The sequence below is a fragment of the Diadema setosum genome, chromosome 18 (genome assembly GCF_964275005.1).
Source record: "Diadema setosum chromosome 18, eeDiaSeto1, whole genome shotgun sequence".
NCBI classification, from domain to species: Eukaryota; Metazoa; Echinodermata; class Echinoidea; order Diadematoida; family Diadematidae; genus Diadema; species Diadema setosum.
In genome coordinates this window covers 12,471,273-12,497,097 of record NC_092702.1, presented here as the reverse complement: position 1 = coordinate 12,497,097, position 25,825 = coordinate 12,471,273, and the positions used below count along the sequence as shown (strand labels likewise).

The 25,825-nt window shown below is 39.9% G+C and overlaps 1 protein-coding gene across 1 annotated transcript in view; it reads right to left on the bottom strand.

Annotated features, from left to right (window-relative positions):
* Positions 1 to 845: 845 nt before the first annotated feature.
* The window catches only part of LOC140241515 (sideroflexin-5-like), a 62,302-nt gene continuing 37,322 nt past the window's right edge, over positions 846 to 25,825 (bottom strand). The window contains exons 9-12 of the mRNA XM_072321251.1: positions 12,910 to 13,025; positions 6,374 to 6,462; positions 5,494 to 5,611; positions 846 to 1,641 (exon numbers count right to left, since the gene is read on the bottom strand). Coding sequence (XP_072177352.1) covers positions 1,564 to 1,641; positions 5,494 to 5,611; positions 6,374 to 6,462; positions 12,910 to 13,025 — 401 coding nt within the window. The 3' untranslated portion in view covers positions 846 to 1,563. The remainder of the gene's footprint in view (positions 1,642 to 5,493; positions 5,612 to 6,373; positions 6,463 to 12,909; positions 13,026 to 25,825) is intronic.

Sequence of the window (25,825 nt, the reverse complement as noted above, 5' to 3'; positions counted from 1 at the left end):
TAAAGAGCCTTCGGAATAACGAGCTGTAACCGAAGTAACGTGCTGTACATAGACCCTACATAGTAAGTAGCACACGTACATGCAAACGTGTACGTGCTCCGTATATACCGTACGGATGTACAGTACGGTCGATAAATAGTAAACACTGTAGAATACTCGTAGATATGTATAAAATTAGTGCTGACAGAGCCCAGGATAAGAATTGTTTTTGCCCACGATTTTGTTGTCATTGGTGCAAAATAACAAAAGTAAAAAAAAAACAAAACATACACACACACACACAAAACCCCCATGAATAATTATTTAGTGTCCGGCGTTGAGGTCGCTCGCAGACTGAAGTGGTGATTTTTTTTTTTTGTTTTTTTTTTGGTCTGAAGGGGGGTGCGTCTGCACCCCCCTTTACTTAACTTTACATTACTTAACTTCAGTGTACAGAACAGTGTACCCGGATGTCACAAATTTGGTCTCATAATATGCAGTAGACTTCAAAGAAAAAAGTAATCGTGCTGAAAAATCTTTGCGCGTTGCGGAATCATCATGTGAAATGTAGGGCGGTGGTCAATTTGACCTCTCCCCCAGTTAAGATAGGTTAATTTGGGAAGAGAAAATTCTAGAATTCTAGAAAATGAAAAACAACAGCAACAGCAACAAAGAAAATACAAACATGGTGGCAACAACACAAATGAGTATTACAACAAAAATGCACCCCTAATAAAAATGATTCATTTCTTTGAATGAAATCAAATATATAAGTATAATCAGAGCAAGAACCAGACAGCTTGCCAATTAAAGCCACTATCTACCTTCTGTAGGTGAAAAAAAACAAAAAAACCCAACAACAACAACAACAACAACCAAGCTTTAGTGCTTCAAAATAATTCTTAAATGTGAGTTGGGGATAGAAACAAGCAATGAAAAAGTGTTATAATCAATGCTAAGTACTGTTGCATATACAAAATGTGAACAGTAATTTTATTACAACTGTTTCCAGAAGAAACCGTCTATGGTCATGGTTAAATGGGAAAATTAGTGATATTTCCTTAAATTTGCAGCTTTACTGTAAAATTATCATATAATAGGATGTTTTGTCATACAACTGAACTATACATATGCATCAAATTTGGTAATTCAAACATTTGTAATCACTGCTCCCAATCATAAACAGTGGCTTTAGAGCTAATTTAAAGGGAAGTGTTACATACAAGTTTAACATACTATACAAGGTGGACTGTACTCAAAGTGGCATGATTTTAATGCAAAGACAATAGAACATCATGAAATTATTCATTAGGAAAACAAAATCTTTCTCTGCACTTCATGCCAGTTAGCAAGTATGCCTTAGTGAGGAGAAAGAGACACAAAGAGAGAGAGAGAGCAGCATTTGCTGGGATATATAGTGTTTAATCAACTTTTTTCTACACATCCACAGGTACTTCTTGAGTGATTTTGGTACTGTCAATCATCTGAACAGCTCAGTTTATGGGAATATTCTACTAAAGGTGTTCATTGTAATATCTGAAAGGCACTTGAAAATAGACCAAATAGCTGTGATGTTCTGCCACTTTACAGCCCCTTGTTGTAAATGAGCATCTTCTCACTGCACAGTGCTTGGATCTCAGGTTCCAGTCTTGAGGTAGCAATCTGAAGATAAAACAATGACAGTGAACAATGGGAAGTCTTGCCTTTCTTATACTAACAGGCAAGTTTTGGAGAAGAAAAGGTCTAAGTCAAACAAGATGTAAACTCAAGATTGAAGAGAATAATACACAACAAGAGATGACTTCATTATTGTGATACATCAACAAATGACACACGAGCCTCGATAAAAGTTAGAGTGGGATTATGAAAGCTGTACTATGGAGTAAGGAGCCATTCATTAATTCAGCTCGCTATCCGCCCCCCCCCCCAAAAAAAAAATAAATAAATAAAAGGGAAAGTAAAACACATGATTGTGATATCATTCAGAATCATCGAATAGTATCATATACAATTATGTAGCAGATATCTCCTAGACCAACACGCTGCAACCGTTAACCCCCCCCCCCCCAAAAAAAAAAAAAAAAAACCAACCCAACATTAACAACAAAATGAAAAGTACATATCAGAGCATGTATCACGGGCCATGGAATGTTTTTCGGGGGGAGGGGGGTGGTGATGGTCAAGGTCAATGATACCAAATGAACATTTTTGTATGCGTCACATGTTTTACTGTATTTCTTTATACTATTGAACATCTATTCAATCACTTTTTTCCATTTCCAACAGAAACATATAAATATTTTACAAAAACTGAATACCGGTACATACATTTCATCACAATGCATAATAACACAGAATTACAAAAGAAACTAAGATTATGGAAACCTAACTAACCTGAATATGCCCACAAAAACCTTCAAAACCAAGATTCTGTCAGTGGCATCTGTAAATCACTGCCAAAGTACTAATATGAAAAACACATGATTTCAGAATGCACCTTCCCCAAGACTGAGCATACATGTAACTTACCTGTTTCCATGTTATCAAATATGAAAGAATAAAGCTAATCTTTTTGTCTCACGAAGCGAGGTAATCATGAAAAAATGAATACGATGTTTCAGCCGCGAAATCTGCTGGCCTTCATCTGGCAAAGTACACTGAGCGCTGCAGTGCATGCCTATTAATAGTGCTGGTGAAGGGTACACCATTGTTCCGCTTCGCTGGAGCATAAGCTGCGTTATTATTGGACGATGCGGTGACGATGATCAATCAATCACTGATATTCCTGCCGGCGGGGGTAACTAGTTTAGTTATTGTTCTTCGTTACATGTTAAGGTTGTGGCCGGAAGAGGAACCAGGTGATGCGGACATCGTAGCTAGGAAACAATATGTTAACAAAGGCAGTGTAAACAATCGTACGATGCGAGCATATAACTGAACTCAGCCTGTACAGGGGCTGAGCGGGCTGCCGTCTTGTCCCTATCGGCTGCAGTTGGGGAGAGTATGATGGCGGATGACAGGTCATCATTCATCTGGAATGTCAATTTTGCTGTCCCTGTTAATGTTGTTAGGTGCAAACATATCTGAATCTCTTCTTTTACATGTCACGCATACCAATGTTTGTCTTGTGCTCTGCACCTGACCTCATCACAAGTCGGTGGGTGCTCTGAGCTTGCAAGCCCAGCACAGGATCTTGTAGACAACACCGTCACGTCTACTGGAGAGGGTGGGGTCTTTTGGGCGAACAAGATGGTTGTGAATAATAGTACCAGATTTAAAGACAATGCATATGCTGTATTTGTCTAGATGCCGCCGGAGCTGGCGTGAGATGCTATCGACAAACAGAAGTACTACGATAGACTTGTGCGCAGTCTCCTCAGTAGTAATTGTCTTCCCCTTGGACACTCGGTTTAATAACAAAGGAACACAGATATCCGTTACAAGCAAGAGCGGATGCACCATGTTTCTTTTCGGTGGCTGTGCATCGCGGCTTTGTTGCGCTTGCATTGCCGCATCGTATGATTGTTTACCCCGGCTTTGTTAACATATTATTTCCTAGCTACAACGTTTGCATCTCCTGGTACTTCAACCTTAACCCATTGAGGACGAGTCCCAAGTATACTCGGGCATGTGTCTATGAGAAATGTGTGTTGTAGCAAAATCAGCCCGTCCTCAACGGGTTAACTCGTGATCAATGAAGAACAATAACTAGCATTCCCCGCCAGTGGGAATATCAGTGATTGGCTGACCATTACAGCATCGTCTGATAATAGCGCAGCTTACACTCCAGCGAAGCTGAACAATGGCGCACCTTCACCAGCACTATAAACAGGCATGCACTGCAGCGTTCGGTCTACTTTGCCAGAAGAAAGCCAGCGGATTTTATGGCCGAAACGTCGTATTCATTTCCGTGATTACCTCGCTTCATGAGACAAAAAATTAGCTTTATTCTTTCAGTTACTCTACCACGATGATGAACATCTTCCGCACCATTTATTAAACATGGTTAACAAAAGACAAAGCACTGATAGACAGATGATATCCTCAACAGAATCTTAGTTTGGAAGGTTTGTTGTGGGCATATCCAAGTAATCTGAAGAAAAATAGTAGAAACTAGAAATGTCGCTATGGTGACTGATGCCTCCGCTATAATGCATGATTCTCCAAATAGGTGTATAGTACAATGTCTTCACAATGTGTGATGACAGTTTCACATAACTGGCAAAATATTGAAATGACAGGTTTGTCAGAAATATCTTGAATGTTCACTTTCCTTGAATTGGGTTTGCTATGATTGTCTTAGAGTGCAGGTACACATATTTAGGGAATTGAGAATTTTTACTTGACTTCTGACAGACCCTTTTATAAGTTTATGCATTGAGTAATTTCCAAGGTATGAAGAAAGAGTGTAATTACAGTACAAAATAGATTATTTGGGGGGCATTGAAACCTGGCCTTTGACCCTTAACCTTTGACCTTTGACCTTCTGGCTGGAAATTTCCCAGAGAATCTCCATTAGGTAATGCATGTATATATTAATTTTTTAAACTAATAATGCAAGCATTGCATATACTAGTATATGAGGGAATTAGTAAAATTTTGAGGAGTTGACCTTGACCTTTTGACCTTTGACCTCTTGCCAATGTTCCTAAAATCTACTCAACTAATTGTCCCATCATACGTACATCATTCTTGGACCAAGTTTGGTGAAAGCTGCTTCATCCAGTTTTGAGTTATCACATAAAGAGATAAATTTTAGGATTTGACCTTGATCTTTGACCTTTGACCTCTGTCCGATTTCACTAAAAAACTAATCAAGTAATTGCCCCATCATACATCATCCTCTGACAAAGTTTGGTGAAATTTGCTTGATCCAGTCTTGAGTTATCACGTAAACAGATACAATTTCATGATTTGACCTTGACCTTTGACCTTTGGCCGATTTCACCCAAAATCTAATCAAATAATTGCCCCATCATATTTTATACTTGGACCAAGTTTGGTAAAATTCCAGTCAATATTACTCAAGTTATTGCGTAAACGAAAGCGGACGGACGTACGGACGTATGGACGTACGTACGGACAACCGAAAAACATAATGCCTCCGGCACCACTTCGTGGCGGAGGCATAAAAATAATTAGACAGATAGCACATATTTAGAAATTTTTTGGGCACATTAGTGATGATCAGGCTATTGTAAATCAATACAATTCAACATGGATTTACATTGCATAGGTTCTCTAACAAGCATTCAGTCTGAATACATAGATGAATTTTGCTAAAAGCTTAATTATGATGCCTTTCATTATTTGTCTGCTGTCACTAACCTCTTTCTTAGCCCATTCTTGCGGCAGAGAAGAAAGTACTACGGTGTATATTTAAATATCCACGTCATTGTCACCTATGGGATCATCCAAGGTTTTGCCAAGGGCTGTATACATTGCTGTAGACATAAAACCCATGGAAACCCTCTATCACGCCAGTCTCTGTATGGGGATAATATACAAACTTACCTGGCCAGTCTGAGGGAAGAGGCTGATAGCAAGAGGCAGGGCAAAGGCAAAGGCAGCAGTGGCCACAGTGGCTTGGACAGGAAGGTTCATACGAGGGTATCGCTTGAGGAGAACCGTCCTGGTGGAAGAGGCAGTTCACATAATAAAAGTTAAATTCTACTACAATAACAATCCATGACTGTTCAAAATTAATATCAAATCACAATGGTATGCAAATCATACATTAAAGTTTATCTATATTTTTGGGGTGGATTTCCTCTTTAATAAGAAATTGAAAATTACATTCAATTACTGCCTGCCTAATAGTATCTGCTTTCCAGGAGGCTGCCCTTCCTGTTATCAGAAGGTTGGAACTTCTTGTAAGGTTTGGGGTGCTGTCAACATTAAAGCATGATTTTTAAGTTGCATTTTCTTGTTTCTGGTGTAAATAATAATGCTACAATGTTGAATGCACTATCACCTACTGTCACAGCATACCCCATCCCAGTTTAGCTCAGGAAGAGCTGCTTTGGGATTACCTTGTCAAGGTCAAGGTTGACTGCAGCACATACAGTGTATAATATGTATTTGTATATGAGCCTATAGAGAGCACTAGTAATGAATATACATGAATTTAACATCACACAACATAAGGCAGGTCTAGGGGCCCAGTGCAACTTCAAACATACATATACATCTACATTGTTATAGCACTATGCCTTTAGTCTAGCTTTGCAAATTAGTCATCATTAAGAAATTTAAAAGTTACAAAACTAACTCAATCATTTAATTCTTTCATATCATGTGTTTAAAAGTTAACTGCATCTCAGGTACATGCAGAAATCTAGCAGTGCACATCTCAAGTCAGACTTGGTAGAAGCACAATAGCGTGGGTACCTACTTGTTCTCTATGAATGTCATGATGACTGGGGGTATGAGCAAAATAGGTGCTGCCAGGACAGCACGGGACACGGCTGTTTCCTGTAGAGCCTGAAAGGAAAAGATTGACAGCTTGTCAATGTTTGTTCATGGTGCTTCAAAGAGACTGGCATGGCCTCACAAAAATATAAGAAAACAAGAGACCTGCGGGTCTAGCGCTCACCTGAGTATCGCAAGTTCACCTTTCACGCAGTCACTAATCTAAATTATTCACAGCTCTACTAAAATTTGACCAGGCATTCTCAAGTAGAAGATGAAAATGTACAATAAGGGCCCAAATTTTTTAAGATTCCTTAATTTGGGGGGGGGGGGATTGGGGCCCCCTGGGGCCCTCTGGGTGGGGCATGGGGCCCTCTGGGTGGGGCATGGTGCCCATTTTAATAAATTGAGATCCTGACCCCCTAGGGATGATACCTGCCAAGTTTGATGAAAATCCATCATGAGGTTTTCAGGAAGAAGATGAAAATGTACAATTCAGGCCCCCATTTGGACCTTCCCAACTCCCCCCCCCCCCCTCGCCCGCCCCTAAGAGGGGCACCCCTGGATCTGCTATGAACAAACTTGAAACTACAGTCATTGATATACTCACTCATAATATCATCTTAGCTCTATAACTTCTGATTCTAGAGAAGTTTTTTAAAGATTCCTTCATTTTCGGGGGTTTGGGCCCCCTGGGGGCCCCCTGGGTGGGGCATGGTGCCCATTTTAACAAATTGAGATCCTAACCCCCTAGGGATGCTACCTGCCAAGTTTGGTGCAAATGGGTCATGGGGTTCTCAAGAAGAAGATGAAAATGTACAATTTAGGCCCCATTAGGACCCCTCCCCACCCCCTTCCCCTGGGTCCCAAGGGGGGCACCCCTGATTCTGCCATGAACAAATTTGAAACTACAGTCATCAATGTACTAACTCATAGTATTAACTTGGCTCTATCACTTCTGGTTCTAGAGAAGAAGATTTTTACAGATTCCTTAAATTTTTGGGGGGTTTGGGCCCCCTTGGGGGCCCCCTGGGTGGGGCATGGTGCCCATTTTAACAAATTGAGTTCCTAACCCCCTAGGAATGCTACCTGCCAAGTTTGATGGAAATCGGTCTTGGGGTTTTCAAGAAGAAGATGAAAATGTCAAAAGTTTACACACGACGCATGACGCACGACGGATGACGGACGACGCACGATGCACGACGGTCGCCGGACAAAGGGCGATCGCAACAGCTCACTTGAGCCTTTGGCTCAGGTGAGCTAAAAATTAATGAGCAAACCAAAAACAGCAAAATAATCAAAAAATATGTCTCAAAAATCAAAAAATACGTCTCAGAAATCAAATTTCCCATCAAACATATGTAACCTGCCGCAACAAAAGGATCTGAAAATCACTGATGACTGAGCCGAGACAATCAAGTTGAAGTCAAATCATCAAAATCCGTCAAATTTCTGTTTTTGGCATAGTTTTGTAGTCTTATATTTCCTCTGTCATCTGCTAAAATTTTGAAGCTAAATGATCAAAGGAAAAGCAAGAAATTAGCATTTTTCAGGGCCATGCTTTCCGACTTTCAACGGAACAGAAACATGTCCGACGACTTGGATTTAGCGCTGCTGACAGACTCCACCCCTAGCAATGAGGGAGTGATCTTATTGGTCAGTGCGTGGCATCCTGGTTACTGATTGGCCATGCATAGACTGCTGGTGCTAAGCTTGAATGAACATCATGGAGGTTACTAGGAGCATACCTTCTATTGTCAAGAAGTGAAAACTGTCTTACCTCCCCTTGATCACGATTGCGTCAGAAGGAAACTTTGAAGGCGGTTTTCTCGAAACGCTGATTTCCTAGATCACTCGACATACTCTCATAAAATCATGGATATCTCCACAGCTGATTACTTTTATGAGTCGTGGTATATATGAAATTAATGCAGAAGAGTACGGGAATAATGTCATGCCATTTTTAGAAAATCGACCTCCCACGACTTCCGGATCCTTTTGTTGTAGCAGGTCACATATATTCACTGAATATACATTCAAACCTGTCAAAGCAACCACTTAAAGGCCGTGTCACACCTTTCCGGGCAAGCCTTGCGTGCGACTTGCAAAGAACAATTTTGACTACCCGGAGGTCCCCGTAGATGATCCACACATGACAGTACCTAGCATGTATCTCAACCGTAGTCGCCCGGAGGTGCGCACGCATATTTTTTTACCCGCAACCGTGTTTAGGCCCTGTCACACCTGCGAAGAGCTCCAGGGAGTAAATTTGTTTCCCCGTAAGTCAAGCCGCAAAACTTCCCCCGTACAGTATGACAAGGCATGAATGAAAATTGCAAACATTCTTGTTCGCCTGCTGAAAATCTTCTACGTGCTGGAAACTACCTCCTCGCCACAAGCCCGCGTAGCTTGCCCGGAATGGTGTGACACGGCCTTAAGGGATATGAAAAGAGTGGCTTTTACAGACATGTGGCCGCTAAAGACAGACTGTCTCACACTTGTGTTTATTGCCTACATGTACATGTATTGTTGCTCTATACATCTGTAAGTACTTGCATGAACATGTATGTGTATATGTCTGCACATGATCCATGCACTGAACAATGCTGGTATTGACTGAGTTGTTGCACAAGCTTGTCACGAGTGCATTGATATGACTGAATGGCGGGTGAATGTAGTGGTGGTAATCACTGAACTGTTAGCCATGAATGATGGGCATGGCTTGCAAGAGCAAAAAAACAAAACAAAAACTAGACCCGGAATTTGTCAAGACTGACAAATTAGGTGATCCGATTTTTTTTTAAATCAATGATTCGAGTTTTCACCTGAGATGAGGGACATTGGTCGTGTGATGTTTGGATTCTCATTTTGAAAAGGGAGTCAGACCTGCCATCTTGGGTACCGAATTCCGTATACACTATCAAAGATGCAGAATGAAGTATATTTGACCTTTGACCCCACTTTGCACCCCCAAGATGGCATCTGAGCAAAAAGTGGTTATTTTGTGAAATGATTCTTGTAACATGGTCTTTGCGTGTGCAAAATATGGGAAAGATAAGACATGTATTCGCCAAGATACAGGATGAAACATTTATGACCTTTGACCCTAGTTTACATACCCAAGATGGTGTCTGATCAAGTAGTTGTTATTTTATGAAATAATGTACGTAACATTAACTAAACATGTGCAAAATATGGGGTTGATAGGGGCTATTTTTTTGAGTTATTGCAAAGAAAATTGGAAAAAGAAAGAAATATGAAAATACATCGAAGATAACCTTTAATTTCAACCACGTTTTTGGACGTGATCCCGACACCATATGAAAAACAAAGGGCACACGTACGATAGCGCAAAGTCTCAGCTACAACATATTAAAATCTGGGAGAAATTCACCGAAGGGTAAGTGAGCTAGTGCTCGATAAAGACAATCATGTCAATTTTCACATCTAGAAAAATTCCCTCCCATAGAGATAACACGTCATAACGAAGATAAAGAAAGAAGTACATATGACCTTTGACCCCGATCTGCACAGACAAGATGGCATCTGTGCAAAAAGTGGTTATTTTTTTAAATGATCCTTGTAACGCGGTCTTTACGTGTGCAAAATATGGGGAAGATAGAACATGTATTCACCAAGATACAGGATGAAACATTTATGACCTTTGACCCTAATTTACATACCCAAGATGGCGTCTGATGAAGTAGTTGTTATTTTATGAAATAATGTACGTGACATGAACTAAACATGTGCAAAATATGGTGGTGATAGAGTATGTTTTTCTTGAGTTATTGCAAAGAAAGTTGGAAAAAGAAAGAAATATGAAAATACATCGAAGATAGGCTTTGATTTCAACCAAGTTTTTTGACGTGATCCAGATACCGTATGAAAAAATGAAGGGCACACTTACGATAGCTCAAAGTCTCAGCTACAACATATTAAAATCTTAGAGAAATTCACTGAAGCATAGGTGAGCTAGTGCTCGAAAAAGATAGTCATGTCAATTTTCATTTCCAGCAAAACTGCACTCCCATAGAGATAACACGTAAACTGGTCAAATTTGACAAGACAACTTTCAATCCAATATTACGAGGTGATGCCGTCATCTAATCAAAATGTTATTTATATATTAATGAAAGAGCATTTAGTAAGCTACAACATACTGAAATCTGGGTGAAAATTGGCAAAGGATAAGTGAGATATGCCCGAGTGAACTTGTAATTTGATGACGTCATTTTGAAAATTTACTCTTTTTATTTTATTAAGAAATTTGATATCTTTTAATCATTTTTCCAGCATCGCCAACCCATGAAATGATATGTACAACTCATCAGCTTTCAGAATATGTAAAGAAAATGGGGGGTCACCGTCCATCCTGACGAGTAAAATCGGATTTAAAATTGGCAGTTTTTTTGGCATTGTTGCATGTATATCGCCATTGACGCACGCGCGGAATTTCAACTTTGACGGGCCCGTATGACGTCATATTGAGTCGGATTGACTTGAAACTTGGTAGACATATTCCCTGACATTTCAGGCAGGCGATAAGTGTGAAAAAACGGGAAATTTCTATTGCATATGAGCTGTGCGTGCGCGTCCGTAAAATTTTTTCAATTTTTAAAAAAATGCTCTAAATGGTCTGAAACGTGTGCAAAAAAAATTTGAGCTCGATTTGAGCATACAAATATTTCAATGCGCGCGTACGCGCACGTTTTAAGGTATAGATGAATTTTGAGAATATGAGTAGAATGCGCTTGACTTGAAATATATGTGACGTAAATTTCATTGAAAAATTCCATTCCATTAATGAGATATGATTGAGAATGTGTTTTCATATAATGACGTCATAGTGACGTCACGGTCGACTGATCACTTTGATTTTAGTTCGATTGCCGTCTTTGGGAGACGATACATATATGGTATAAGTTTGAAATTGATAGGAAGAGGACTTTCTGAGCTAATCGATGCACAACTTTTGGGGAGAAATAAGAAAAAGAAGAAGAAGAAAGAATCCGTACAAAAACAGAAGGTGATCCGAGAGGATACTCAGATCACCTAAAAATGAAACAAAAACAAAACATGCTGAATTATCGGCATGGTTGTGGTTCTATGTGGGACTGTGGCCACTACAGACAAATTAAAATCTCTCAAGGGAAACAAACTCTGTGGCCGCTGGCCACATTAGACTAGTGGCCACTATGCACAGGGTCTTTTATATGGCTTTTCTCTCAGGGGGATTGTTCAGTTGCCAGGTTTGACTGTACATGGGTGCTTTTATCAGCTCACTTCTGGTGCAGAATTAAGGTTTCCAAAAAACTTTCAGGGAGTTTTGGGCAGTTGATAAACACAAAGCTTTTTTGATTATGGGGTTAGAAACGTATTATCTGAAACACTGAAAACAGCCAAAGTATAGTGTATGTGTGATAAATCTTTTATGGTTTCAGTCATCTTAGACTTTCTTACTAAGACATTAGATTAGAAGAGGGATGTACCTTAGGATGTTTTGACAACTGCACACATATTTTTGCCTTTCACCAAGCAAATTGAGTGATTTCCCACTTTCTAACAATATACACTGCATATATGTTATGACATATTGTGTCATTTCTGGACAGGAGAGCATTCCATAGCAATATCTGTAAACCTTGATGCACATCCTACTGGAATATATAGGAGCACAGATTGAAAAAATGGGATTTTCATCAAGCTTCAATACTGTACACTAAATGGATGATAAAGACCAGGTAGCGTGGGAATTTATGGGTGGATGGATTTATTCGCTGCCCATCTGGGTACACTCTAAAACCACAAATAGCACTAGTACCAAGAGTATATTTGCATTAAAGCGTAGGCTAATCGGTGACAGTGAATTCTAGTCCAGATTCTTTGGATACTATAGTGATAAAAGCTGTACACAATTTGTTACATGGATTCTCAATCCAGCCTAGCCTTCCCTCTCCATGGTATCCCCACACTACGAGATCTTCCTTCAAATGGAGAGACAATGCAAACACCAAGCAATATATGGTGCTCATCAGGAAAGATTCATTGACATTTTGACCTTTGACCTTGTCAAATTCACCAATATTCAAACTTGACTGGCATCTTTAGGTGATGTACCTGTGGTGTGAATTTGGTTGTCATCGCTCAATGCTGTGGAGAGTTCTTGAGAGCACACCACAATACTTTGTGCAGTGCTTATCGGGTAAAGTTCATTGACCATATGATTTTTGACCTTATCAGAATTGACCAATATTCAAAGTTGACTGGCATCTTTAGGTGATGTACCTGTGGTGTGAATTTGGTAGTCATAGCACGAAACTGTTGATTAGAGAGAATACATCACAGTGTTAACAACGATGACAATGATGATGACGATGATAGAAAAGTGATGCCTATGTCTTGCTTCCCCTATTCGGGTGAGACAAAAAGGATTGTCCTTACTTCATAGAGACAGTTGATGGGCTTGGATATCTTATACATTGCATATCACAAGGCCTTCTCCGCCCACTACCATACCTTTTTTGCTGCTACTTTTGATGTTCCAACAACCTCATTTTCGTGATTCAGGACCTCGATGCCTGTTTGCAACTCACTGAATCTCATCAATGTCACGTTACACACTCCAGCAGTAGCTAAGGCACAAATAGAAGCCAGATAAATATGATATTAATTTCAGGGCAAGAGGTGTTAAAAATACATGAATGTAATACATCACTTGTAAACACTTTAACACTTAAACAACCAGAGTATGCATAAACTGTACTCCTTATTATTTTCTATCATATTCATTATCACAGAACTTTGTCACAGGAAACTGAATGTTAATTTCACAGTGTCTGAATGATTTAATTCAGTTTGACTTGTAATTACTGAGTATACCATAGATAAAATCAAACATGAATAATGAGCTGCATGCTTATTCAAACCTTTTAATTCAAATAAAATCAGATCAGATATCAAAGTTATCAAAGAAGGACAACTTTCTCTTTTCTGTTAAAATTGTACTTTCAATAGATAACTACATATTGAAACCTTACAGTAGTGACCCAATATAACATGCAAAGGGATATATAAATATGATGAGGAAGGCAAAACTTTGATATCTTTATATCAATATCTCTTTTTTTTTTATGTATGAGCTGTGACCTGTGAAGCACATGCGCTACTATCAAACATATCACAACAGATCTCATGTACACATTAGTGTGGCTAAATAGCCATGATAATCTGTTCAGGGTGTCTATGTTGCGACATGGAAGGCAGTGCAGAATACTGGCCCTTCATGACTAGTCACTACTGAATTAACAAGATATGACTGTGTGTTGTTGCTTCTCAGGATTGGATACATGTTGATTTGTTGTGTAGCGCCCGCCATGGGGAGGGGGGGCGTGTCTGACTAGACAAGAGAAGATAAGACACTGTGTCAAGCTTGGATGCGTGGTACAACAGAGTCATTTTATTCTATATCTCTACTTCAGCAACTAATAATCACACGTCAAAATGGAAAATGTATATTTACGAATGAATATTTTACATGACAAACACTATAAGATGTACTGATGAATTTCTCATCATAACCTGTAACGCTTCATGATACGAATTGTATCGATTATACCATAGTTTAATAATAACAGTAACAATAATCACTCCTCATAACCCGAAACACTTCATACTTATAAAACACTATTAACATATCTAATACTCCTATATATCGGTCTATCATTCCTTGAAATGAGCGTTTCGTACTTCATGAAACTAATTCACACGAAACTCATTCTTAACTCTCAGATTACCTTCATAATTCTTTTGCATTTAAAAACAAACATAACAAAATTAATATCAAATTCGCAAAATAAAGTCTGTAACATCTTAACTAATCAGCCATTATATTCATGCCTTCAAAATAACATTGTTATCTTGCATGTGTAAAACCGATGTCTAACATATACTATTTTTACCACAACTAATTTGTCATGAAATAATATATGATAACATATTGTCCTTTCAATCTTTAACTCTCTCTTAACTTACAGCAACTCAATGAATATAACTACAAGGATGTTAGCATAATCATCCCTATAATTTCTACTGCATGATTTGCTATCTGAAATCTCCAAGACTGCAAGTCATTTGTGCACACAAGACCCTTGAAATAATATTATTCCACTCTCAGTCTTCATTATTAACAAATAGTAATTTGCTCTGCAAATGCATTTCTTCATACAGTCTGTATATTCCAGAAGCTATCATAACTTCATATTAACATGACTAAAAGCTGTATACCTTGCCAAAACTCTTAACTCTCATGGCTTTAAATAAAACCTGTATTAACCAGGGCTGCACACTGGCGCCGGTCCGACGGTCAAAGACCGGCAAAAGTCACTGTCGGACCAGTAACTTTTCAGGAAATCCACAAGTTACCGGTCCGACATGACCCCTAAAAAAAAAAAAAGCATTGGCGGGGTCAGTAGAAAGAAAAAGATCAGCCCCAATCAGGGAGAAACAGAATGCAAGATATCGCATTGTTCAACAAGTTTTATGCAAGTTTTCGTTTATGTCTACCGGTGCAATTTGTACAGTAAACATAATATTAGTTTTGAGCACTAGCAGTTGACAAGTTACTGTTAACAGTAGTATTCGCGCTCGCTTGCGCATTGGCGCTGCTCACGCACTGCCATGCCATGCAATACATGCAGAGCATGTACGGTACAATGTAACTGTTGAAATGCGTGGATTGTAATTCCCCGATCCCCGTTTTGTTTGTTCGTTTGCTTGCGATCTGTGGTCATGCCAGACAAGAAGCATTGATAGAAGCGCACGCATTTCTGGGTCTTTTACTCATGATTTTTTAATGCAAGATCGATCCGATCCCGGCTTCGCAGCTGCGTGACAGTTGACATGTTAGAACTAATTTATCCACTTGTGCCGATTTTTAGAAAAAGTAAAAACATATTCTATATTCAGCGATACAGTAAATGAATATTTTCATTCGTTCAGAATGGTCTCATAATGAAGATAGGGGCGAAAAGGATCACGAAATCGGCCCTTAGAAAATGTGAAGAGATAATACAAGGGAGAAAAAAAAAAGATCATGTAATCATCGCAGTCCCGCTTACGAGGTAGAAATCGTCCCAAAAAGGATCATGAATTTGGCTGCGTCATACACCTTTCAAAAGCTCATGTACGAAATGCGAAGAGATTTTTAGAGAGGAGAAAAAAAAAATAGGGACACATTAATTTGGTGCATACATCATAAAATATTACAGCCGAATAACAATTCATGAAATCAACGCAATCCCGTTGAATTATTTTGAGGAAATAATAGGCGCAAAAAGGATCTTGAATTCAGTCCTGCATGCCGTGTTGGTTATCAAAAACGCATGCACAAATGCAACGAGATTATCGGGAGAAAAATAAAAAACACATTTTTACCCTTCTGGTGCGTGCATTACAAAAGATTACACCCGAAGTAATTCATGAAATCGCCACAATCCCGCTGATTTTGAGGTAGAAATAGACGCAAAAAGGATCGTGAATTCGGCCGTGTCGTATACCTTTTAAGAACGCATGTACGAAATGGGAGGAGATTAGCAGGATAAAAATAATGGACACATTTTCAACCCCTTTTGGCGCTTGCGTCATATAAACTTTAGATTACAGCCGAAGAGTAATTCATGAAGTCATCGCAATCCCATTAAAATTTGAGTAAACGATAATAGGCGCAAAAGAATCTCGAATTCGGCCCTGCGTGCAGTGTATAATTTTGAAAACGCATACACAAATGCGAAGAGATTATCGGGAGAAAAATAGAGAATGCATTTTCAACCCTTCTGGTGCGTGTATCACAAAAGATTACAGCCGAAATAATTAATGAAATATCGCAATCCCGCTGATATTTGACGTAGAAATAGGCGCTAAAAGGACCGTGAATTCGGCCGTGTCGTATAGGCCTACCTTTTAAGAACGCATGTACGATATGCGAAGAGATTATTGAGAGAAAAAAACAGGACACATTTCCAACTTGTTTTGGCGCGTGCATCATAAAGATTACAGCCGAATAATAATTCATAAAATCATCGCAATCCCGTTGAAGTTTGAGGAAACAATAGGCGCAAAAAGAATCATGATTTTTGGTCGTGTCGTATATCTTTTAAGAACGCATTTACGAAATGCAAAGAGAAAAAAATAAAGGACAAATTTTCAACCCATTTTGGCGCGTGCATCATAAAAGATTACAGCCGAAGTAATTCCTGAAATCATCGCAAACCCGCTGATATTTGGGGTATAAATAGGCGCAAAAAGGATCGTGAATTCGGTCGTGTCGTATACCTTTATGTACGGAATGCGAAGAGATTATGGGGACAAAAATAAAGAACGCATTTTCAACCATTTTAGCTGGTGCGTGCATCACAAAAGATTACATCCGAAGTAATTCATTAAATCGCCACAATTCCGCTGCAAGATATTTGAGGTAGAAATAGGCGCAAAAAGTATGAATTCAGCGGTGTAAAACATCTTTTAAGAACGCACTTACGAAATTCGAAGAGTTTATCGGGAAAAAATAAAGGACACATTTTCAACCCCTTTTTGCGCGTGAATCATAAAAGATTACAGCCGAAGTTATTCATGAAATCGTCACAATCCCGCTGATATTTGAGGTAGAAATAGGCGCAAAAAGTATCATGAATTCGGCCGTGTGGTACATCTTTTAAGAACGCACTTACGAAATTCGAAGAGTTTATCGGGAAAAAATAAAGGACACATTTTCAACCCCTTTTGGCGCGTGCATCATAAAAGATTACAGCCGAAGTAACTCATGAAATCATCGCAATCCCGCTGAAAGATTACAGCCGAAGAAAATTCATGAAATCATCGCAATTCCGCTGATATTTGAGGAAGAATAGGCGCAAAAAGGATCGTGAATTCGGCCGTGTCGTATACCTTTATGTACGGAATGCGAAGAGATTATGAGGAGAAAAATAAAGAACGCATTTTCAACCATTTTAGCTGGTGCATGCATCACAAAAGATTACATCCGAAGTAATTCATGAAATCGCCACAATTCCGCTGCAAGATATTTGCGGTAGAAATAGGCGCAAAAAGTATGAATTCGGCGGTGTGTAACATCTTTTAAGAACGCACTTACGAAATTCGAAGAGTTTATCGGGAAAAAATAAAGGACACATTTTCAACCCCTTTTTGCGCGTGAATCATAAAAGATTACATCCGAAGCAATTTATTCATGAAATCGTCACAATCCCGCTGATATTTGAGGTAGAAATAGGTGCAAAAAGTATAGTGAATTTGGCCGAGTGGTACATCTTTTGAGAACGCACTTACGAAATTCGAAGAGTTTATCGGGAAAAAATAAAGGACACATTTTCAACCCCTTTTGGCGCGTGCATCATAAAATGTTACAGCCGAAGTAATTCATGAAATCGTCACAATCCCGCTGATATTTGAGTCAGAAATGGGAGCAAAAAAAATTTTTCGGCCCTGCATGTCGTGCACCTTTCAGAACGCATGCACAAATGCGAAGAGAGTGTCGAGAGAAAAATAAAGAACCCCTTGTAGCGCGTGCATCAAAAAATATCACAGCTAAAATAATTCATTAAATCATCGCAATCCAACTGAGCACCAAGAGCAGGTTATGCAGCAAGTTCGTGCGCCGATGTTTAGAAAAGGTCATAAACGCACGTTACAATCTGATTTTTGTTTATTATTATTTTACACTGTAATTCACGAACAAACATTCTATTTTTTTTTTCTCATTTAAAAAAAAAAAAATTCTTGTGCAGTAAATAATGCAAGTTAAAAAAAAATATCAATCTGTAAAATGTACATGGGGGGAGTGGTACGTCCATAAATAACAAGAAAATAAGCTTGCAAGTCATTTATTTATTTTTTTTTAGGTTGCCGTTGTTGACCGGTAAGTTTTCTGTTCGGACCGGTAAAAAATGGTAAAACGGGGCATCTACCGGTCCGACAGAGACATGTCGGACCGGCAGAAAAAATGGGTTAGTGTGCAGCCCTGTATTAACCTTGCTCTTCTGAGGCTAGACATACACTATTCACAACCATTTATCTCAAAGCATCTCAAACAGCTACTTTTTATTCATGGCTTTAAATGAAACCTGTATTAACCTTGCTCTTCTGAGGCTAGACATACGCTATTCACAACCATTTATCTCAAAGCATCTCAAACAGCTACATTTTATTCAAGGCTTGGTAATACACTACATCAAGCAGTCTCTTCTCTTTCAGGTGAGGAGAAGAGTGAGGAAATCTCCTCATAAAGCTCAAACTAAAACAAAGAGGCTGGCTGACTGTTCAGCACCAACGTTTTCTCAATGAATAGAGTAGAGAGACAGAGTTAGAGAGAGAGAGAGAGAGAGAGAGAGACAAAGAAAAAGAGGGGAGAGAGAACTAAAGAAGGCAGTTGTGCTAGTCTATACGTTTAGACCCTTTTTTTGCTGAAAACTCACTAATCATTGGGTTCACCCTGTAATACATTGTATGTTACATTTCTAATAATTTAAGGATGAATAGGTAACATACTGTAACTCCAAATACATCCTCACAGCTGTAAGTCACATCAATGTTATATCACCATACCTTTTGCACAGATAGAAATAAATGGGTCTAGATTGTGAGACTAAACTCTTACTTGGAGAAGTTCTCATAAAGTTTCTTATCAGCATTGTTTCTCACCCCTGAAGCTTTCTGGTCAGTTCTTTGTTCTAGTGTGAATCATGGGGTGTGTTGGCACTCTTTTCATTACACTCCTTCAATACTCTATGCACTACACTGTGCTGGGTGCATTCATACTCCAGTATAGGTTATATAATAATAATAATAATAATAATAATAATAATAATAATAATAATTGATATTATTTATATAGCGCCAAATCCACTCTGCAGAGTGCTCTAGGCGCGGAAGGAAGAGAAAGTGAAGGAGATAAAGGACATACAAATATCAAGTACATGTAATGAGTAGTCAAATTGAGGCTTTAAACAAGTGAGTTTTTAGACTGCTTTTAAAGGAGTCTGATGAAGAACAATTTTTTACGGCTGAAGGTAAGTTATTCCATAAGGTGGGAGCAGCATGGCCAAAGGCACGTGTGCCCCATATTGTAGTGAATCTTGGAATTATCAGAGAACCGGAGTTGGATGAGCGTAAAGATCTAGCAGGGATGTAATTATGGAGTAAGTCAATGTTATACTGAGGAGCAGCGCCCTGAATGCAATGAAAAGTCAAAAGTAAAATCTTAAAAATAATGCGATCTTTGACTGGTAACCAATGAAGTGATCTCAAAATAGGGGTGATGTGAGTGTGCTTCTTGGATAGTGTGATGATGCGTGCTGCCGCATTTTGAAGCCTCTGTAGCATGGAGAGCTGAGTTTGTGGTAAGTTAAATAAGACAGAGTTTCCAAAATCGAGCCTAGAGGATATCAAGGCATGGACTAATTTTTCGGTAGAAGAGCGGTTCAAATATTTTCTAATGAAGCCGATATTACGAAGTTGGTATCTTACAGATCTACAAATGCTAGAAACTTGATGAGACATAGTCATATTACAATCTAGCATTACACCCAGGTTGCGACAGGTTTGGGACACACTAATTGACATGCCGGAAAAGGAGATAAAATTAATGTCAAGTTTACCTAATTGTGTCTTCGAACCAAACAATAAAAACTCAGATTTATCCGTATTCAATTTCAAAGAATGTGAGTTCAGCCATGAATAAACATCGTTCATTGCATTCTCAAGCTGACTCAAAGCATGTAAGGCATCGGCCTGGTTAGGTTTGAAAGACAAATACAATTGAATGTCATCAGCGTATATGTGATAATTAATTTTGTGCTGGCGCAATAAGTGTCCCAGGCTAATAAGATAGATGGAAAACAAGGTGGGCCCGCCCACAGAGCCCTGTGGAACGCCGCATTTGAGAGGCATAGCATTTGATTTACAGCTGTTGACACACACTGCCTGTGAATGGCATGAAAGGTAAGATTTAAACCATTCGTATGCCTGACCTTTCACACCAAGAGATTGGAGGGTGTTTAACAAAATTGCATGATTAACAGTATCGAAGGCGGAGGACAAATCAAGTAAAATCAAAGCAGTGACATTTCCACAATCCATTTCCTGTAGGATGAAGTTTGACACATTGAGGAGAAGGGTTTCTACGCTATGGTAAGGACGATATGCGGATTGAAAAGGATCGAATAAATTATTAACCAAGAGATAATCTGTAAGTCTGGAGAAAACAATCCTTTCCAAAATTTTAAACAAAAATGGAAGGTTACACACGGGGCGGTAATTTTGGAGTGAATCTCGGTCTAAGGAAGGTTTTTTCAAAAGAGGTGTTATATATGCAGATTTCAAACATGAGGGGACGTAACACTGATCAATACTTAGGTTCACAATCATTGAAATAATAGGAGCGAAAACGGATGAACAATCTTTTATCAATACAGTGGGGACTGGATCTAAAGAACATGACTTGGGAGGTAATCTGCGAAGAAGAGCTTGGACCTCGTCGGGATCAGTGGGCTTCAGGGTTTCAAGGGAAGCTGTCGTGAGGGGCTCCTGCGCCGATTCGTCTGGACAGAGACTGTTACTGATAGTCTCTACCTTATTCCGAAAGTAATCAATGAAAGTCTCGGCCATTGCAGAACTGTCCGTGTGGGACGGTAATGGTGAAGATTGCTTTCGATTGAGAAGGCGGTTGGCAACAGAGAAGAGCCGTTTGGAATCTTCGCCACAGTCTTCGATGAGGCCCACGTAATAAGATCGTTTGGCCTTCTTCAGCAGGGAGTTTACCACATTCTTCTGAGCGCACAATAATTTCCTGTCAATTTCACTTTTACCGTTGGAAAGCCATTTGCGCTCGAGTCTCCTACGTTTCCGCTTCGCCGCTGCAATGTCAGAGTTGTACCAAGGACAGTCCGTGCGTTTCCTGATCTTTCGAGTCTTTGCAGGAGCATGTATATTGAGGAGTCTGCTGAGCGCTGAGTTGTAATTTTCCACAACGCAGTCCACACTGTCAGTTGGGGAAGACATCAATTTGCAGCTGACAATATCCTCGGCGAATGCTGTCCTGTTGATTTTCTTGATATTGCGGCAGGTGAATTCAGACATAACACGAGGAGGCTTTACAAACTTGAGCAAGCAGGAAACTGCAGAATGGTCTGAGATACCGGAAAAGACCTGGGGGCTGGAGTAGAGAACATTATCAGAGTTTCGCACCATGATGACATCCAGAATATGACCCTTATCATGGGTAGGAGATGAGACGAGCTGGGAAATGCCATGGCCACTGATGAGATCATTGAACCTCAGCGTATTTGGGGCTGTAGTATTGTCAAAGTGGATGTTCAGATCCCCCGTGATCACCAAAGGTGATGGTCTGTACATAGTCTCATCAAGAAACTGTGAGAACTCGTCGAGAAATGTTGAGAAAGAGTGATTTCCAGGAGGTCTATACACAACGACGTTGTCCACATAGGAGTGTGCGTTCGAAACAGTTCCATGCATTGACTCGAAGGTAGTGTATTTCCGTGATGGGTTTATGACAACTTGAAGGTTGTCCTTGTAGAGAAACCCAACTCCGCCTCCGCGCTTGGAGACCCTTGGACAGTGATGGAAGGTATAGCCACTCGGACGAAGATCGGCAATAGCTGCATCATCAGACGAGGACAACCAGGTTTCGCTGATACATGTGAAATCTAAACGGTGATCGGTAACAAAATCTTGGAATACCGAAGATTTATTACGTAAGGAACGGGCATTTAAAACACCTAACTTGAAATTGTTATCAGAACAAAAATGACCACCTCGTTTTCCCCTATGTGTCCTCCGCCTTCTGTTAATACCGAGAGAGACAATCCGATTCCAGACAGTGGGGTTATCATTGCGCCATCTAGTTGAAATATGGCTTGAATTAAATGAACGAAGGGTTTGTGTATCATATGATAATGAATGTCTTGAATTCAATGAGTTTTCGATTGTCGACAAATGCAGTCCACCACTCTCAGGGCCAGGATTCGGATTTATATCTCCAGATATCAATAACAAACTCTGAAATGTGGCCTCTGAGTTTGCATAATAGCGTACAGGGGTACCAACATATTTCCCCTTTGATGGATAGGCTTGTGCATAATGTGCACTAACATTATGAAGGCAGATATTAGGCGTACATGCATCTAGGCAGTACCCTTGACAGCAATAACACAACAGGATCACAGTAAGTACAAAGGCTATAGAGGCGACTGGCTTCATTGTGAATGACATACAGCTGGTACTCAGTAGATTAACAATAGCACTGAACAGTGACAGGATCAGTGAAAATAGTTCGAGCTTGACTGAACAGCAAGGCACCTGTAGCTACATGTGTAATGTGTAATGCACCCAACATGGCTGTACAAGCTATGCATATAGAGTGAGGCAACCCTCAAATAATTCAGTGACGGCACTGTAACAAAATAAGCTTACCAGAGCCACAAATTTGTCTAGTTGATTCTCTACACGAACAGAAACCAGATGGTACACAGCACAAGCACAAACATTATACAAGATCAGCAAAATATAAGACAAAAGCAAGAGCAGTGTGGGCGGGCATCCACAAGGCGCGCGCAACCCGATTAATTATACAATTCTAGTGCTGCATGCGTAACAGCACTGCTTCTGACCCAACGTGTATCAAGCTATTTTGGATCACACACTATACACATAGTACATTGCCTATATACATTCTCAACTCATTCATCAACTCACCTGTGTCTGGCATCACACAGTTAATCTATCATGTCACACATACACAATTAAATGTTAAAGTATATAATTATAAAATATTCAGTCTCATCACAGTTTTCTTGCCAGATGAATATTATGACATATAATCTTGGTTGAGATGGAACATTCTTGTTTCATCAACTTCCAGAAAACTTAGATGGAGTGTGACATGGAGCTTTCATTCCCTCAGGTTTCTTACAGAACATAAAATCATTGCATTTCTGTTCACAAAAGCATCTCATACAGTGATAGCTCTCATTATAACTCTCAAAACATGTTAGGTTCGATAATCATTCTGAGAGAATAACTATTAAAAGTATGAAAAAGGTATTTCTTACCTGAATAGACAAGAAAAGATAAGACACTAGGCGTGTCTTCATCAGCCCGAAGTTTCAAAATAGCGTGCTATCTTGCGGTTACCAAACTAGTCCGATGTCAAGATAGCGCGCTATCTGTGTAGTGAAGACGCAAATAGCGCGCTATTTGATCGGGAGAATTTCCCCCGAAATCTTGGTCTAATTCGTGAACTAGAACGCTAATTCGTGAAATAGCGCGCTATTTCGGGTGCGTCTCCATCAGCCCGAAATTTTCTCGATCCCTCCACGCTTCTGGTTAGCCAGCTGGCTATCAATTGAAAGCGCATGTACAAGCTAGTGATTGTGTATAGTGCATACACTCACAGCGTATTCAAGGATCACATGTGTGTACTAGGCCTACTGTTGTTGATATCTTTAAAACCAGGGAGGTGATTCCGTGCATGCTAGCTGTTTTTTGTAAACTTCTTCTTCTGGTCCACTCTACCTTAGCTAAAGATTCTTGCAGATTGTGTGTATTTTGGATTTGTTTAAACATTGCAATTCGTTCATTTCATATAAGATGTGTCACTGGACAGAAGAGTAGCGTTATTAATATCCCTTTGGAGAGAATTTGCTGTACTGCTCACCTCCCTGGTTGTAGTATCATACATACGGTGTTATAGGAGATTTTGAGCGGGAAATCCACTTTCGAACAGCGAGCTAGGCAGAGTAACGATTCAAAGTGCGCATGCGTCAATTTTCGGACTAATTTCCCGAAGTAGGCTGTTCGAACTGATGAAGACGCACATTCGCTCTATCGGGCTATTTTCTAAGACCGCAAAATGTCCCGCTAGTTTGAACTTCGGGCTGATGAAGACACGCCTACTGTGTCAAGCTTGGATGCGTGGTACAACAGAGTAAAGAACCAAGCCAACATCCAAGCTGGTTGGGCTTTTTTTATCTCTCTTCCAGGAAAGGGGCTGGGCCACTCTCCAAATGTGATGGAGCAGCATCTCACTTTGAGGGACAAATAGCTATTTACCTTCATGGTCAATTGCCATTAGTACAGCAAGAGACATAGTAACAACAAAAAATGGGGGGGGGGGCAATTCTGTGGGGCTCCACACCTTCCCCTCCAAAAACAAAATGTCCCCTGGACATTTTAAACTTTTCCTATAATCATCTGAACAATTTGGGCATTAACGAAGAGATGCATGTGTGAACGTCATTGCACTGATCAACATTACGACACATCTACATAACATATAAACATTACACTCTACAATATCATGATAATTATATCATTACTGAATAACTGATGCAATATGCTGGATATCAGTGTCTGCGGCTTTAACTGTTGAAGAACGCTGTTCCCAAGAAAATTTCCCTTAGTTGTGCTCCTCGACACTAACTTTCAGAGGATATCATGTAATTCTCTTCCTCGCAGTGTGGTGCAATTATGTACAAATCACCGTGAATTTGATCTTTGGTCCATTTTGCTGCATTACATTAAATTCAATATCATAAATATTTAATACTATCATTTCTTCCATGTTGAATCTATCCCTTGAATTAATCTTAACGGTTTCTCTAGCCTTAAACACAATTTCATCATGCGCGTACTGGCATGGCAGGTCCTGACATCACCAAGGGAAAGTGATGTGGCCAATAGTCCTGCAGATCTCCTGGTCCCGGTGGTGGCCAATGGTAGGGAGGTCTATAGTACACCGGTAAGCCTTGCATCTATGGCTGGGGTTGGGGTGATGTCCGCCGATGCTGATGTGGTGCAGGTGGTCGTGGCCGGGATGGCAGTGATGGTCGAAGCGGTGGTTGCGTTGGTGGTTGCGGTGGTGATTGCAGTGACTGGTGGATGGGGAATCGTGGAGATGGGTATGGAGTGGGTGGAAACGGTGGAGGCGCCGAATGGTAGTGTTGAACCAGCGGCCGAAGAGGTGGAAAGAAATTTGTGCTTGCAGGATATGGAGCATCTGATGTAACATTGTTCTCTTGGTGACCAGTTACCATAGGTACATTCTGATTTTCTGCATCAGGATGCATGGCAGGCTGACCCAGAGTATCGTAGGTAAAGGTGGTTGGTGTCCTCCTTCTTCTAGAACTTCTTCTAAGAATGCCCCCTTCACTTTGTGGTTCCGTGGTATCTTGCACATCCTGTGCTGCATCACCATGACCTAGGTGTTGCGTCAGAGGAGCTCCCATATTGAAATCATTTTGGTCAGCTGAGTCAACATCAACATCTTGGGTACCCAAATTCTCTTGTGACTGGCTGGAATTATCTTCCACAACTTCTACACCCTCTACCTCTGAGTCATCGCTGG